The following is a 15,116-nucleotide window of genomic DNA, read 5'->3' as shown; positions in this document are numbered from 1 at the left end:
CTTATTGGCCATATACCTTATTTTGTAATTTCTCAATAATATCATTGAACTGTAAAAGTGAAGTCATCCTCAACGTGAAAGAGCTTTTTTGGCCAAATGCGTATCCTTTGTTAAATTGCATAAAAACTTGAATAGTAATTTTTAAACTTTTATTGAAAAGTTTTTCCAGGTATACGTCATACTTTACCCGGCAAGCACTGCGGTCCGCCATTTTGTATATTGAGGTTGCAATCATTTCCTGGATCGGTGTTTTCGCTTCACCTTGCGGAAAAAACGCTTGTTTCTGACACTAAATCAGAGTGATTGCTTTGAATTTATGATTCAGACTTGATTGTAAAATGTCCGGTTTTCATGAGACTGGAGACAATAGGGATACAGTTAAACAAACTGTTGTTGTCGTATCTCCAACTGCAGGTGAGGTCTCAAACAACTGTCTGAATGCCGAACAGGGAAGTGAAAATGTCCAAGTTAGTACAGGAACAACGGGTATGTTCAATGCACTTTTTCATGCTAAAGCAGTGTAATTGGTATGGGTTCGTTTAGTGACTTATCGTTTCTACAATTTGGTCATTATGCCAATGTAATGCAATATTTTATGAAGGAACTTGGAACTTAGAAGGGCCACTCTATATCATGTGTTTTCTTACGTCCATGCATGATGTTTTAAACTTTAGAGAATGGTTGTACAAATTACAATACATCGTACATCATACATGTACCGCAATTATAGTTGATACACATAACTTTATTCAATGATGTTATACTTTACATGTGCATTGTGTTACACACATAGATATAGATAAATATATTTTTTGTTTATATATTATTATTATTATTATTATTATTAATTTATGCAAACAATGCACACACCTAACCTTGTAATTCAAGCTATATGATGTGTGTAGCACAGTGTCTGTGTGTGTGCGTCCGTCTCTCTCTCTCTCTCTCTCTCTCTCTCTCTCTCTCTCTCTCTCTCTCTCTCTCTCTCTCTCTGTATATGTATATATATATGTATGTATGTATGTATGTATAAGGAACAAGTTATACAGTCCGAATAAATAAATACAATCCGACATTTTGAATCAAAATTCTTAATCAAGGATATCAAGTCACAATATATAGCAGGTAACAACACGACAATATATCTAAATGTTATGGAATAGAATGGAGTATTTATCAATGGTAATGTTCGTGCAAAAAGATTTAAAAATCATGCTCACTAAAGAGAACCCAATTAGAACACCCCTGAAATATAGAATTAGCATACAAATGTAGTTAGATATTAGGGTATGATGTAAATAATCTATTAATTCCATGGGGTTTCAGCATTCCGAGATGGAAAATGATCTCTTCCTTCAACCTTAATTGATCCTCATCACCAGAAAACTTACAAATTCCTGAAATAGATATATCTGATACACTATGATCGTTGGTAAAATGCATAGATATGGGATAGTTACGATTCTTTTGTCTGGTAACTTAGACAGAGATGTTCCGTGAAACGATCACCAAGACAATGTTAAGTCGAACCTATATACAAAAAAACCCCAAATTTCTGGCATGTAATTGTACACCGAGTACGGACGCAAGGAAATAAACCAGCATTAACTTTGTGTCTTTTCGTATATTTTTTGTATAATTATCAGCTGTCTGACAGTTACATTGGAATGATGAACAACAACTTAGGTGGCCTTGATTTCTTAACTAATTGTTGCTATATATAATATGCAATACTATATGTGCAACATTGTTACAATTCATCATGTTCATTTGCCTTCCACTTGTCAACTGTGACTGTAGGTAGAACCAATTGCAACTGCCTTTAATAAGATTAAGCTGCTACCAACCCCCTCCCCCATCTCCTCCCAAATTCATAAATGAAAATACCAAACCCCACAGACACCAGCTCCAATTCTTCTAAAAATTAAAATACTGTTTTACTGGGCTTACAAGTCAAGATCAAATTCAGGACTGAGGTGTATACCTTAGAATGCATACTGTTATGTACCTGTAATTAATGACAAATTACAGAATCCTGTCAGCCTGTACATTGTATGATCATATATGTACATGAATATGTACATTTTTGTACCATATGATAGGACAATATGTTTTGCATATAGTATTATTATTATTAGACTTTATTTAATCTTGATAGGCTGTTGAGCCAGTGGCTCTTCTCACACAGTGTCGAGAAAAACATTAAAATATATACAATATATACATTAAATACTGCACACATCAAATGAGGACAAAACAAGCAAAAATATAATAGGTACAATAACAAAATAGACGAACATCAACAATACACTACTGAAATTATGAATCACTTGAAATTGAAAAATGATATTTACATTTGCTTTTAAAAGCCTGCAGTGAGGGACATGATTTTAAGTGGTAAACTGTTCCATATTTTTACACCACTGTAGGTAAAACTTTTCTTAAAAAATTCAGTTCTATGTTTTGGAATGTATAAATCCTCCCTGGCAGCAGATCTAGTATTCCGACTATAGTTTGGGAACCGTGGTAATATGAGGGGGTGGGGGGAGGGGGAGGGGGGGGTTAATCTGTTGGATAAATATTTTGTACCATAATAGATCACTGGTAAAATACTTTGGGATCTCTGGTAAATTCTACTGCCTAATTCTCCATACATTTTATCAAAACACTACAATGTGCATTACGATAATGCAATAAGAAGGATAGTAGAAATGCAGGCCAAAAGTTACAGCTGACCTATATTTAGGAAGGTCAGGCCAAAAGTTACAACTGACCAACATTGTATATTTAGGAAGGTCAGTTATTACAATCATGTTTGCTTGCAATTATTTCAGCATAATTGAAGGATAGTGAGAGCCTTCTCTAGCCAGGGGGTGTCACTCACATACATAACATTCATTCCAGTGTCTATGATTCAATGAAACAACTCACTGCAGGATACAGTCAGAATCATTGTACCATTTTGTACAAGCTAAGAACAAGACTTGTAGAATTACTTACAATGTACATCGTCATGTATGTACCACTACTTGCTACCACAATATAGTTAACCAATAGAATCTCAAATTTAACAGTGGATGAGGAATTTTTTTTTTTAACAAGGTAACTGTCTCTTGTACAATTTCCAGGTATAATACAGACTGTTCCTACTATCATTGAAACAAGTGAGGCAGTATCGTCAACGGCGACTGCAGCTACAGTGACTGTCCAGTACCTACACACTTCAGCTGATATAGCCACAGCAGAAGATGTAACAACCTCAGCTAATGCAGAAATCACATTGAACGGTCTCCATCAAGAACTGGCACTAAACCAGGATGTTCTGGTGTGTGGTCACTGCCATCAACAGTACATAGACATTGTGGAGTTTCTGAACCATAAAGCTGAACGTAAGTTGTCTTTATTACAAGTGTACATTCGTATTTACAATGTATGACTCTGGTAATTGAGGCTTTGGTGTACTAAGACAGACACAAACTAAAACTAGTCATCTTCAATGTAGTAGATTACACAAGTGTGAATCCAATCGCCCTATGATCAAGAGAGTATAAACATTGGAAGTCCTAAAACAGTACACTGCAAGTTCATGGAACTAGCTTTCAGAGAGAACCACCCTAGTGAGACTATAATTAAACCATTGTCCATTCAGTAGCTTATCACTATTGTATTAGCGTGTTACAACAATAGTTTTTAGTTTGTGTCTATCTTACAAAGAACAGTAAGGACAATAGTAGAACTGTACAGAACAGGAATGAAAATATAGATCAAAAGTTACAGCTAACCTATGTTTGGGAAGGTCAGTTATTGGTCTTACTAAGATTCATAGTAAACTGATGCCTCCATTGCCAGAGTAATATCATAAATGTCATTTGACAAATAAAGAGGAGATGGCTCGTTACTTGACACATCATTGATTTATAAAATGAGTGCAGTAGAGTTTCAAATCCCTAATTAGACCCCTAATTTGACTTTAAACAAGTAAGAAAAGGGTTACAATGAGTAACACTGAAGAAAAGCACTTTCTCTATGTGCTACTCTCATTTATAGCATTCATATCAAGTGTTGAAGTATATGGTTTCAGTTGATTTATTTAAAAGCCTAGCATGTGGCCTTTCTAATGTGGTCAGTTAGCAAATGAAAGTGTATACGTTTACACTGGATATGGATGCCATAAACGATTGTGGTACATACAGAAAATGCTTTACTTTGGTATTATAGTTTGTATTTAGATTGTGACATTAGGTAAGGTCAGTACTGGTTCCATTAACCTTTAGTTGTCCTGAAACAAATATCAAAATTTGAAGTCAATATTTCTTGAAATAATCTTACATCACTTGTGATTACTCATTTCAATGTGTACTTTTTATGACAATATTATTGCCTTTTTTTGTCTAGGTTACCATCACTGACCATGCAAAGACAGTATCACCAAATATTTACACCTTTATTTAATACAGAATAACAAATTCCATAATACTGTGTACTGAACAAAGGAAGGTGATGTCATAATTTTGCAATGACATCACCATATGTGTATACTATATGAGCTAAAATCAAAATTTTGTATTTATCTTTATACCGAGCATGAGCCAAGTTGAACAAAAATGTGGAATAATATACTCTGGTCATTCTACATCATGACAACCTTTGTCTACGTCACTGGTTCTGCTGTGATCGAAATATGAGAGACAAACATTCCAAGTCATTCCAATTTTTCTTCATTCAGTCGGAAAGTACTCTTGATCTAAGGGTTTTGTCACTACTTGTCTAGCAACTCATAGTCACAAGGTACTTAGGTCACTCATGTTTACCTTGGCTGAATGAAGAAAAATATTGAGGAATAATATCTAATTATTACTCTTGTTTGTTTGTTCCAGATCAAACTCCTGCTGGAAACCATCGATGTGAACTATGTCGTAAGACATTCAGCACAGGTATTGTAGCTATCGATCATTATCAGACTAAACACAAAATTGTGTTCCCAGACAATACCAACAGTAACAATGCCAATCATCATTTAATGATTGAAACATCTCGAAGAGATGAAGAAGAAGATGAAGACACTGATCATCAAGTTGAAACAACTCATCGGATGGACAACCAAGAGGACGTGTGTGATTTTCAGTTTATTCTGGTCACTGAGAAGGTGAAGGGAACGAAATTTGACTATGGCAAAACAGCGTTTAAGTGTTTACACTGTAGCTTCAAGTGCCAGAGTAAGACAGTGCTTGTCAAACATATGACAAACAAACACAGTGATCAATTAGACCATGCTACAAGTGTAGACAGAGATGCAACTACCATGCCAGCAAACGAAAATGAGAGACTTGTACTGATGTCAGATTACAATAAAATGAATCGCTTGGTTCCTGAACCAGAACGAGGTAAGGAGGAAAAGAAACGAAAGATATCAAAGAGGAAAAAAGAAGACCAGTGGGGTGTATACCCATGCTCAGTGTGCGGTAAGATATTTAATCGTGCAAGATCATTACGCGTTCACCTTGAGACACATAGGACCGAAAAGAACTTTTTGTGTGATGAATGTGGAAAGGCGTTCAAGTCACAGACAAGATTGCGAGTACACAGACGCGTTCACAAGGATAAAGTCTTTAAGTGTACTCAATGTGAGTTTCAATCTAACATCAACGCTGCTATACATGCACACAGACAGATGCATACACAGGGGTCGGTTTTATGCGATATCTGTGGCTTTGCGTATACCGACAAATCAACCCTAACGAAGCACTTGCGAGTTCATTCAGAAGACCGCCCATTTGGATGTACATTTGAGGGCTGTACTTGGAGATTCAAATCAGAAGCTATGTTCAAAGCCCATCTCAGAGCTCACACCAGTGATGGCAAATTTAAATGTTCTTACTGTGGATATCTCTTTAGACACAAACATCATCTCCAGAGACATGAAAGTAAAATGCATGGCATCAAAATTGTCAAATCAGTTCGGAAGGAAAAAATCGTAACAGAACTAGCAGATGTTGCGATATCAGATGCGGGGACTCAGCCCATGCAACAAATCATTGTAGCCGACAGCCATGGCAATCCTATCACAACGTATGAACAGGCTGAATTCACAGCACTGCATTACCAGACTTTGATGCAAACACCAGAGACACGTATCCTACAGGCTGCACAGGACCAAGAAAATCAAACTATCTCTCAACAGTAATCTTTCCATCCAGTATCATCATACAGACTTGACTGTGTATTTAAAATCAAAGACATTGTACTGTAATATAAATGCTACCTGGCCCAAGTTTTGTTGTAAAAGTAGCGTTAGCTGTGATGGAAATGTTAGGTTTAATGATTTCTTAGTTTTGACATTGTCATTTAATTTGACCCTACAGATAATACATGTACCTTTCTCAGCATATGTCACTCTGATTTATGAGTACTGTACACACGTTCATCTTAAACTAAAAGTAAAATGCACATATTTAGTTTGGCTGATTTATGTACAGTCACTTAATTATGGAATTTAAAATCATGCTAATTTATTAGAAATCCCATGGAGTACACAGTTCTACCCTTTGATTTGCAAGGCACAATCCAAATAACGTGCCCTCAATTGCATATCATTTGCATGCATGTATGCAATAATTATTTCAGTATTGCACTGCAAATACAGCTAGTATGCATGTGCACAGTGCAAGTAATCACTGGTACATATGTAATAATATATAATATGACATTGATAAACATAATGACAAAACATAAACTGCCAACTGGTATACATGTACAAATGTATAGTTTCAACACCCAGAGTTGAATCGTAATTAATATGGCATTGATAGCTGTGTGTTCAGTACACAAATACTTATATCATACACAAGCCAAGTTGAACAAAAAATATGGAATTTATACCCTGGTCATTCTACATCATGACAAAAGATGTCTATGTCATTGGTTAGCAGTTTCTTTCCCTGGTATGACTGGTGCTGCTGCTGGCATGATTATATTATTATTCCCTAAAATACTCATGATCTAATTCTAAGGGGTTTGTCACTACTTGTCTAGCAACTCATAGTTACAAACCCCTTTTGGCCATGAGTATTTCTTTGCCTAAAATGAAGAAAAATATTTGGGAATAATATCTTAGTACATATATACTGGTATACAGTCACCAATATTACCAGGCACATACATGCAGAACTGTATACACAATGTATCGATTCTAAACTGCCTACTAGCCTACACTTTTAGTGTGTACAAATCATATACCAGTTGACAGGACTGTCAAAGTTAGCAGTTCTTGACTGTATTACAAGACAAACAGACAACTGTAGAGTACATCTCAACGAACCTAGTTTCAAATACACTGCCTATTTATTAGCCATACTTGAATTACACCAATGAATAATGGCATATTCTAAATTATTGATAAATGTGATAGGTTGTGACATTTTGTAAATATTTCCCACACACTGAAATGTGACGTTTTCAAGATTAATGAAATTTTGTCATGAATTCAATCAATATGCAGACATATGGTAGTTGCTGGATAAATAGAGAATAAATTTGTACTAGAAATGTGCTGTAAAACAAATCTATTTGCTTGTTGAAACTTTTTAAAGGGTATGAAGGAATACAAGCTCCTGTTTCCAGAAAAAAAAACCCTATTCTTTATTAAAAATTACATCTACGTTTCAGTTTCAAACAAGAGAGCTTTTTCAGGGATAGACTGTTAAAAACAAAACATTGTAAAAAGTGCATGATATGTACTATACCGGTCGGAGCAGGTATGTTGAATAAACAAGTACTATTTAGAGTATGAATATGCGTGTGTTTGGTGATGCAAAATGTTGTTGTTTCACTACATCTACATGTAGAAGAAAATTGGCATGCCTACAAAACTCCTGACCTCTCAAACACTAATTGTATTACAAAATTTGAGAAAATAGTTTGATTTGAAAAAAGTCTGAAGAAATATTACTGTACTAACTTCACCCTTATACAAATGATAGTACACTACAGTGTAGGTGTCACCACAGTTTCTCTGCTGCAGTCTATCTAAAATAGAAGGATTATAGCGACACATTCCAAAAACCATTCCCCTGTAACCACAGACATCAACTTAATTGAAATCGTGATACAACTTCAACACTTACTCATGTGGGGATGTGGTGTACATCCCATATGTGAGTACAGGGGTATATGCAGACATGCACCCTCCAGGGTATATTATTCAGCCTGTTGATCTAAAATGGGCTATGCATATATCTGGTGAAAGAATCTAAAATAGAGTCCACTATACTATTTCAGTATACCCAATATTTTTGTAAAACTGAGATGTGCTTTCCTATATCCACATTGACTAAACATTTCTATGCCTTCAGCAGGCAAATGTTCTGTACATGTATGGTAATGTCCAATCAGCTTTGAATGCCATTACATTGTGTAAAGATATGAAGTGTATGCTATACATATATGTATGTATGTAGTACTATTCCAGACATTCCTACCAAAAATACATGGTCTACATTGAGGTGTAAGATTTTGGTCAAAATAGGTCTAAAATTGGGTGTGGGGTTTGTCACATAGGCTGACTAAAGGTAGCCATGGCTCTGCAATAAACTTTGACCACATTTACTGGTTTATAGAAACAGCAATAAATTACAGGACACATATATAGAAGTCATGATCAATGCTACTAATGTAAATCGTGTACTCGGCGTATAGTTAACAAATTTGCTTTGAACTTGACAACACAGATCATTATTACATGTAGGTTGACAATGCTGTACACTCAGGACCATGCTAACAGCCAAAGTACACTTCATACATTAAGTTTGAAACTCGGGGCTTAAATTGCCATAGAGCTTGTATCTGTATACATTCAAAATAAAATGGTGTCATAAATCTCAAATGAATCCTTCCTTTGTGATATCACAAGTTGTAAACTATCTTCATAATAAATGGTATATGACTAAGATCACTTCGTATTGAAGGTAGAATTATAAATCATTATGACGGTTTAAATTGCAGTGTTGAATGAGACATTGCTGCCAGCAGTCATAACCATGTACAATAATACAGGTAAACAGTAGGTTTGTTGTCTAAATCAACAGGTTTCCATGCAACCACTTCAATGTTAATCCATTAGAGAACCCTGTGTATCTATTGCAATGAGTGTGCTTTGATATTTGAACTGAACTTGGATTCATATCCTTGCATCTACAATGTAAATTGAAAGATGGTAGTGTCACTAAATCCAATGGTATAAGATCTCTTGTTATCATACACATGAATAAATCGATTGTTAGGCAGAAAAATTATACCTAACTGCGTCATGGTAAACTGCAATCTGATTAAAATCTGATGTGGTGAAAGCAGCTAGATGTCTTTATTTACCACCATTTCCACCGTTTTGTGTCGTTTGTTTTGTTCCGGGTGCAGTGATCATCACCTTCCCACATCTTACCCATGTGACAGAATATCTCGTTTGAATCTCAAGGATCTTCTAAGGTTTCTTCAACCAATCAGCACACTTCTTTCAAAATTGTTCAGAGAGATGGTGCCACCATCGACAGGTCATGTCATCAACACAATCCTCTGTGTGTATGTTTCTTTTTCTCAAATTTTCCAATGTGGGCAGCTGCCAACATAACACTCATTCCGATTGGCTACTCAAATGTGCGAGATTCAGACGAGGATTTTCTATTACACAGGGTCAGATGTGGGAAGGTGGTGATCACCCAGAACAAAACAAACACAAAACGATGGAAATAGAGGTAAATAAAGACATCTAGCCTCTTTCACCACATCAGATTTTAATCAGATCGGGCAAACTGTTGCGGTATCAACATATAGCAGTTGGTGCCAGTCGTACCTTTCAAAAATGTTGTTACGAGTTACACTATCAATACAGCCACTGTACTGCTCCCTGATACCAGACTGTATACCGGTATTACCTGCAACCAGGAAATGATTGAATAAAAGGGGGAATTCCCCTTTCTGTAATTACAGACTTACAGTATAGAATAAGAAGAGTGGAATAAACATCATCAGTAGCGAGGGGAATTCCCTTGTAAAACCCATGCAATGCTTGCATATAACAGGAGGCACACAGTGGTTTGACACTGAAGATATAAGAATGAAAGACGCAGACGAAAGAAAAAAAACGTTGTACCAGCAGGACTCCAGTCTGTGCCGATATCAGGTAGCACTACAATGGCAGTATTATGGTGAATCTGTACATGATGGGTATATGCACACAACACTGAGGATATAAGAATGAAAGAGAACAACTTTGTACCAGCAGGACTCCAGTCTGCGCCGCCGATATCAGGTAGCACTACAGAATACAATAGTGCTACATTTTGTATTATGGGGAGACCATAGATGATGGATAGTGGTGTGCACACACAACACTGAAAATATCAGAACAAAAGGGACTGAGGAAAGAAAAAAATTTGCACCTGCAAGAGAGGCTTTGACATCTTCCTTTGGCAAGAAAATAGAACACAAGAATCGTCATAATACAACCCAGAATACAGAAAAATCTCCCTTTATTTGGGTTGGTCCACATTATTCATTCACACACATTTACTTCCTAGACAAGTTTGTTATTCTATGAAAACTAGTGTAGAGTATTTGCAGGTTTTCAATTTACCAGGATTGAAAGTTCTATCATCGTGGATGTCCTGTTATTCACTCCCTGCATACATACATGGTACATACATACATACATATATACATACATACATACATACATACATACATACATACACAGACAGACAGACAGACAGGCATACATGCATTCATACATACACACACACATACATATGTATGTACGTACGTACGTACGTACGTACGTACGTACATACATACATACATACATACATACATACATACATGGTCTAATGAACTTTGAACCAGCAAAACTCAGTTGTTATAATGACAGTGTGGGTAACCATAACTTGTTTTCACCAATGGTATTTGGAAGTTTTCACATTGCCATTTGAGTGAATTCAAAATTTGTATAACCCATCATGGAACTTCTGTATTACTTATCGTTAGGAAATGATTGGAACGTACTCAACTAATAATGGATTGTTTTCTATTCTGCTAACTCAGTAATTGATAATTAGACCCTAACCAACTAATACTTGACTGTGTCCCCTCCTGTTATCTCTGATTAACAAGTAGACCCTAACCAACTAACACTTGAATTAGAACATAACCACCTAATATTGGACTGGTCATCCAGTTGTGTAGTATTTCAATGATTAACTACTCTGTGACAACTTGTCAAGTGAGTGTATAATTAATTATACATCGTTCTTGTTACTACTAATACCATGGCAACTACAGGTACTAAATTTAGACTGTCACTTTGTCAAGTATACGTGAAAGTTCATTCTGGAGTTGCAACATTTTGTTTGTTTGTTTGTTTGTTTTTTTCTTTCTACTACTATTATTAGTGATTGGCGTGTCATCCAAAGGTTACAAGCTTCATTGAGGGTTAACTTACGATTCAAATTAGATAAGATGATTGACAGCAGTGGCCAGCTGTGGTAGATGTGTGTGACCAGTGTTTGAAATCCCAGGCCCCATTTTAGACCCACCTTGACGAAAAAATCAATACCCCATTGTAGACCATTACAGGTTTTCAAAAGATGAAAGTTTAGACCTAAATACATTTTCCGTAGGAGGCAACATTTTGGGCCAATTAATGGCAGTTATGATTTGGTAAAGGACACTGGACTACATTTTAGACCAAAACAAAATCGAAAATAATACACTGTGGACCCTGTTTTAGATTCTTCAGCTCGAAAAAACTAAACAGACCCCATTTTAGACCAAAGGGCTAGAAAATGCACCTTAAAGGGCGGCACATATATGTATACTCAAATAAGGGGAGTCTCCAGGAAGCTTTTGTATAGATGGTCAGGTCTGTTGAAAGTTGACTTACCTCCAAATGACTCAAATTATTCTTCTACTTTATTTCCATCCACCAAACCACTGTTAATGCAGATAGGTCAACTAATTTGCATACATTAGATGTCACGTAATACAATATAAAACACTTCATTTTTCTTTTTTTTTACCAGAAAAAATAGTTTTGTTGTCATGCATGTGAAGTGTATTGGACATTGGACACAGGGCGTTCTTTTAGATGCAAGACTGATAATAATGGCATGAGTAATATTAGACAATTCGTGGGGTCATCTAGGTTTCAATCTCCCTCAATTTTTTCCATTCCTTTTATTTACTCTGTCTGATATACAAATTCGTTATTCGAATATAGTGTAATGTTGACAAATTGTGACTTTTTTCTGACACCCCTTACAATATGGTTGAGTCAAGAGGTGATTGCCACACATGTTGAAGTTTCATTTTCATTTGAAGACAGTGTTTGATGACAAGGAAGTTGATTAGAAACTTAAGTTAACAAACATTCCAAACTGTGGATAGATTGCTACCAAGAAATGGGATATGAATGCATGGTGGCCATATTGTTGTTCAAAAGAAAATATATGTCCCAGACAAGGTGGTAAAGTGCAGTGGCCAACCTATCTCTGTTTAGAGATGGCTGTAATATTCTGATATATTTACAACCGGTGAAAAAACACCTGTGCATTTTGATTGCTTGTTGTAAGTAGGAATGAGATAATATTCATGTAAGGACATACAATGGTGAATGCAATTAGTGCCAATAACTTATCAAAGTATAAACACCATATGAGCCCTGGATCCCATTACTCTATTTACTGATAGAATTATAATGATCAATTGAACTGTCATTACTGTTACAGTATAACTTCTACAGATATAAACAAACTGATAAAAACCATCCTGTCAACCTACATCAGAAGCACCTGCTGTTGTTTTGTATCAGATGTTTTTTTTTTTACATAATGTCTTCATGTGGAGTCTTTCCTTGGTTCACTTCATTCAAGCAAATGCACCGGTGCTTTTTCATAAGTTATAGTTTGTTTGGTTCCCCTGACAAACCTACCCAGTTCCTTACCCAGGATGGAAACATTCTCCATGTTTTGAAGTCATGCATGTATATACAACTTGACTTCACATCTCTGAAGAAGACCTGATAACTTGGGTTGAAAGCTAGATTTATCAGAGTATTTTGTTGCAGTACAAAGTTTTAATATATTTGTACCTATTTACCTGCACAGATAAGTTGTCATCATAATAGATATTTGCTATTTGTTACAAAAAAATTGGATACCAATGGTGACTGTGTTGTTCAACTCCAATGGTGTTGTACTTTGTTTATCATAATTTGTCATTGCAATGAATACCTATATCTAACTATGTCTGTCTGTCTGTATGTATGTATGTATGTATGTATGTATGTATGTATGTATGTATGTATGTATGTATGCATGCATGCATGCATGCATGCATGCATGCCTGTCTGTCTGTCTGTCTGTCTGTCTGTCTGTCTGTCTGTCTACCTACCTACCCATCCAACCACATATACCTATTCATTTGAAGTGTCGGGATTTTACTTATTGATCAGGACTGTTTTACTCATTACTTTTGCACTCCATCCATCCATCCATCCATCTATCTATCTACCTACCTACCTCCCCACCTTACCTTCCTACCTACCTACCTACCTACCTACCTACCTACCCCCTTCCTCCCTCCCTACCTACATACCTACCTACCTACCTACCAACACACTCAATCAAGACAAAAATACTGTAACCAGCAGTGAACTATAGGGTTCTCCTCAATTTGTAAGTTTACAGATTAAGGGCCAAGGTTTCAATCCCAGGTTCTTGCATTAGTGTTCTGTTATCAGTGGAACCAACATTTTTTTTTATGCTCTGCCAGCCAGCTGTTCTTCACATCATAATTTTAATATATTCTCCCGCATAATTTATCTTTAAAAGTGATAGATATAGAACATGTGAAGGGATTTATCAATATGTTCTTATAGTATGCAAATGTTTCATTTTACTTGGTCATTTGTGGTGAACCTCCATACCACCAGGTATGTCTGTATGTATGACAACACATCATCTGAAATGATAGAATCCTGGATTTCCAGAATTTCTTCTTGCTTGTTGACAGTTACATCAAAGACAGTATACATGAATTTCTTCAACTTCAAGGATGAAATACTATATTTCAATTATTGGCAAATTGTTGGCAATTCTCTCAAGAGTTTCATGCCCACAAAATGATTGAAGATGTAATTTTGATACAAACTGGCAGAAAATAGAATCTACAAAAGGGGAAAATATACTGTTTATAATGAAGTCTTGACGTGTCTTGATGAAGTTCATCTAAACTATTTACTGGTAGTGGGAAAGTAATTTCTTTGAGATATCTGTTTATCATTCAGATTTGTGTAATTTCAATATTGTCATCAGACTGCATGAAAGCTTGGTTTTCTGGCAAGTAAAAAACTTCACAAAAACTACAAAACACCAGTATAGCCATATCTTATGTGCATAGATATTACTGCAATATTTTCATAATCATCAGAGATATCAATACACAACTATATTATCATATTTTGGGATCATATCGATTTGCCAGTCTTAATTAATGTGACCTCTGACCTCTGTTCTCTATTGTCAGCAGAACACAAATGCGTGCACATATGTGATGGTCCCATGTTTAAGAGATATTGATGACATGATTTACACCAGTGCATGAACTTATCACTTGCATAACACACAGAAAGATAACCAGATGTATGTACACACACACACACACACACACACACACACACACACACACACACACACACACACACGAACGTACGTACGTATTTACACACATACGTACATGTATCCATACATACATACATACATACATACATACATACATGATTGTGTACAGAATGGATGACATACACTACTGGTATTTATAGTGTGATTGATGAGAACAATTTACACTCTGTGAATTCTTAGTTGGCAGTTCAACAACCTCAAGTGTTTGCACTGACAAAATAACAATTGTTGTTTTTATTTTATTGACGTCATATGGTACCACTCCCCAAGAAGTTTTAAATGTGTAAAGTTTTTTTTTAAATTAATGGTACTTAAAGAAACATTTTGACAACTTTATCATCTTTATCCATAAAACTAACATCACCTTGATATATTTATGTTTTTATATAG

At 35.7% G+C, this 15,116-nt stretch overlaps 1 protein-coding gene across 1 annotated transcript; it reads left to right on the top strand.

Moving 5' to 3' along the window:
* The first annotated feature begins 278 nt into the window (after positions 1 to 278).
* LOC144437708 (uncharacterized) lies at positions 279 to 7,764 on the top strand. Its single transcript, XM_078126714.1, has 3 exons — positions 279 to 486; positions 3,129 to 3,389; positions 4,878 to 7,764. Exons 1-3 carry the CDS (start codon positions 339 to 341, stop codon positions 6,182 to 6,184), a joined length of 1,716 nt encoding a protein of 571 aa, XP_077982840.1. The 5' UTR covers positions 279 to 338; the 3' UTR covers positions 6,185 to 7,764.
* Positions 7,765 to 15,116: the final 7,352 nt, after the last annotated feature.

The sequence above is a fragment of the Glandiceps talaboti genome, chromosome 7 (assembly GCF_964340395.1).
Source record: "Glandiceps talaboti chromosome 7, keGlaTala1.1, whole genome shotgun sequence".
Classification (NCBI taxonomy): Eukaryota; Metazoa; Hemichordata; class Enteropneusta; family Spengelidae; genus Glandiceps; species Glandiceps talaboti.
This window is presented reverse-complemented; position numbering and strand designations above follow the sequence as displayed.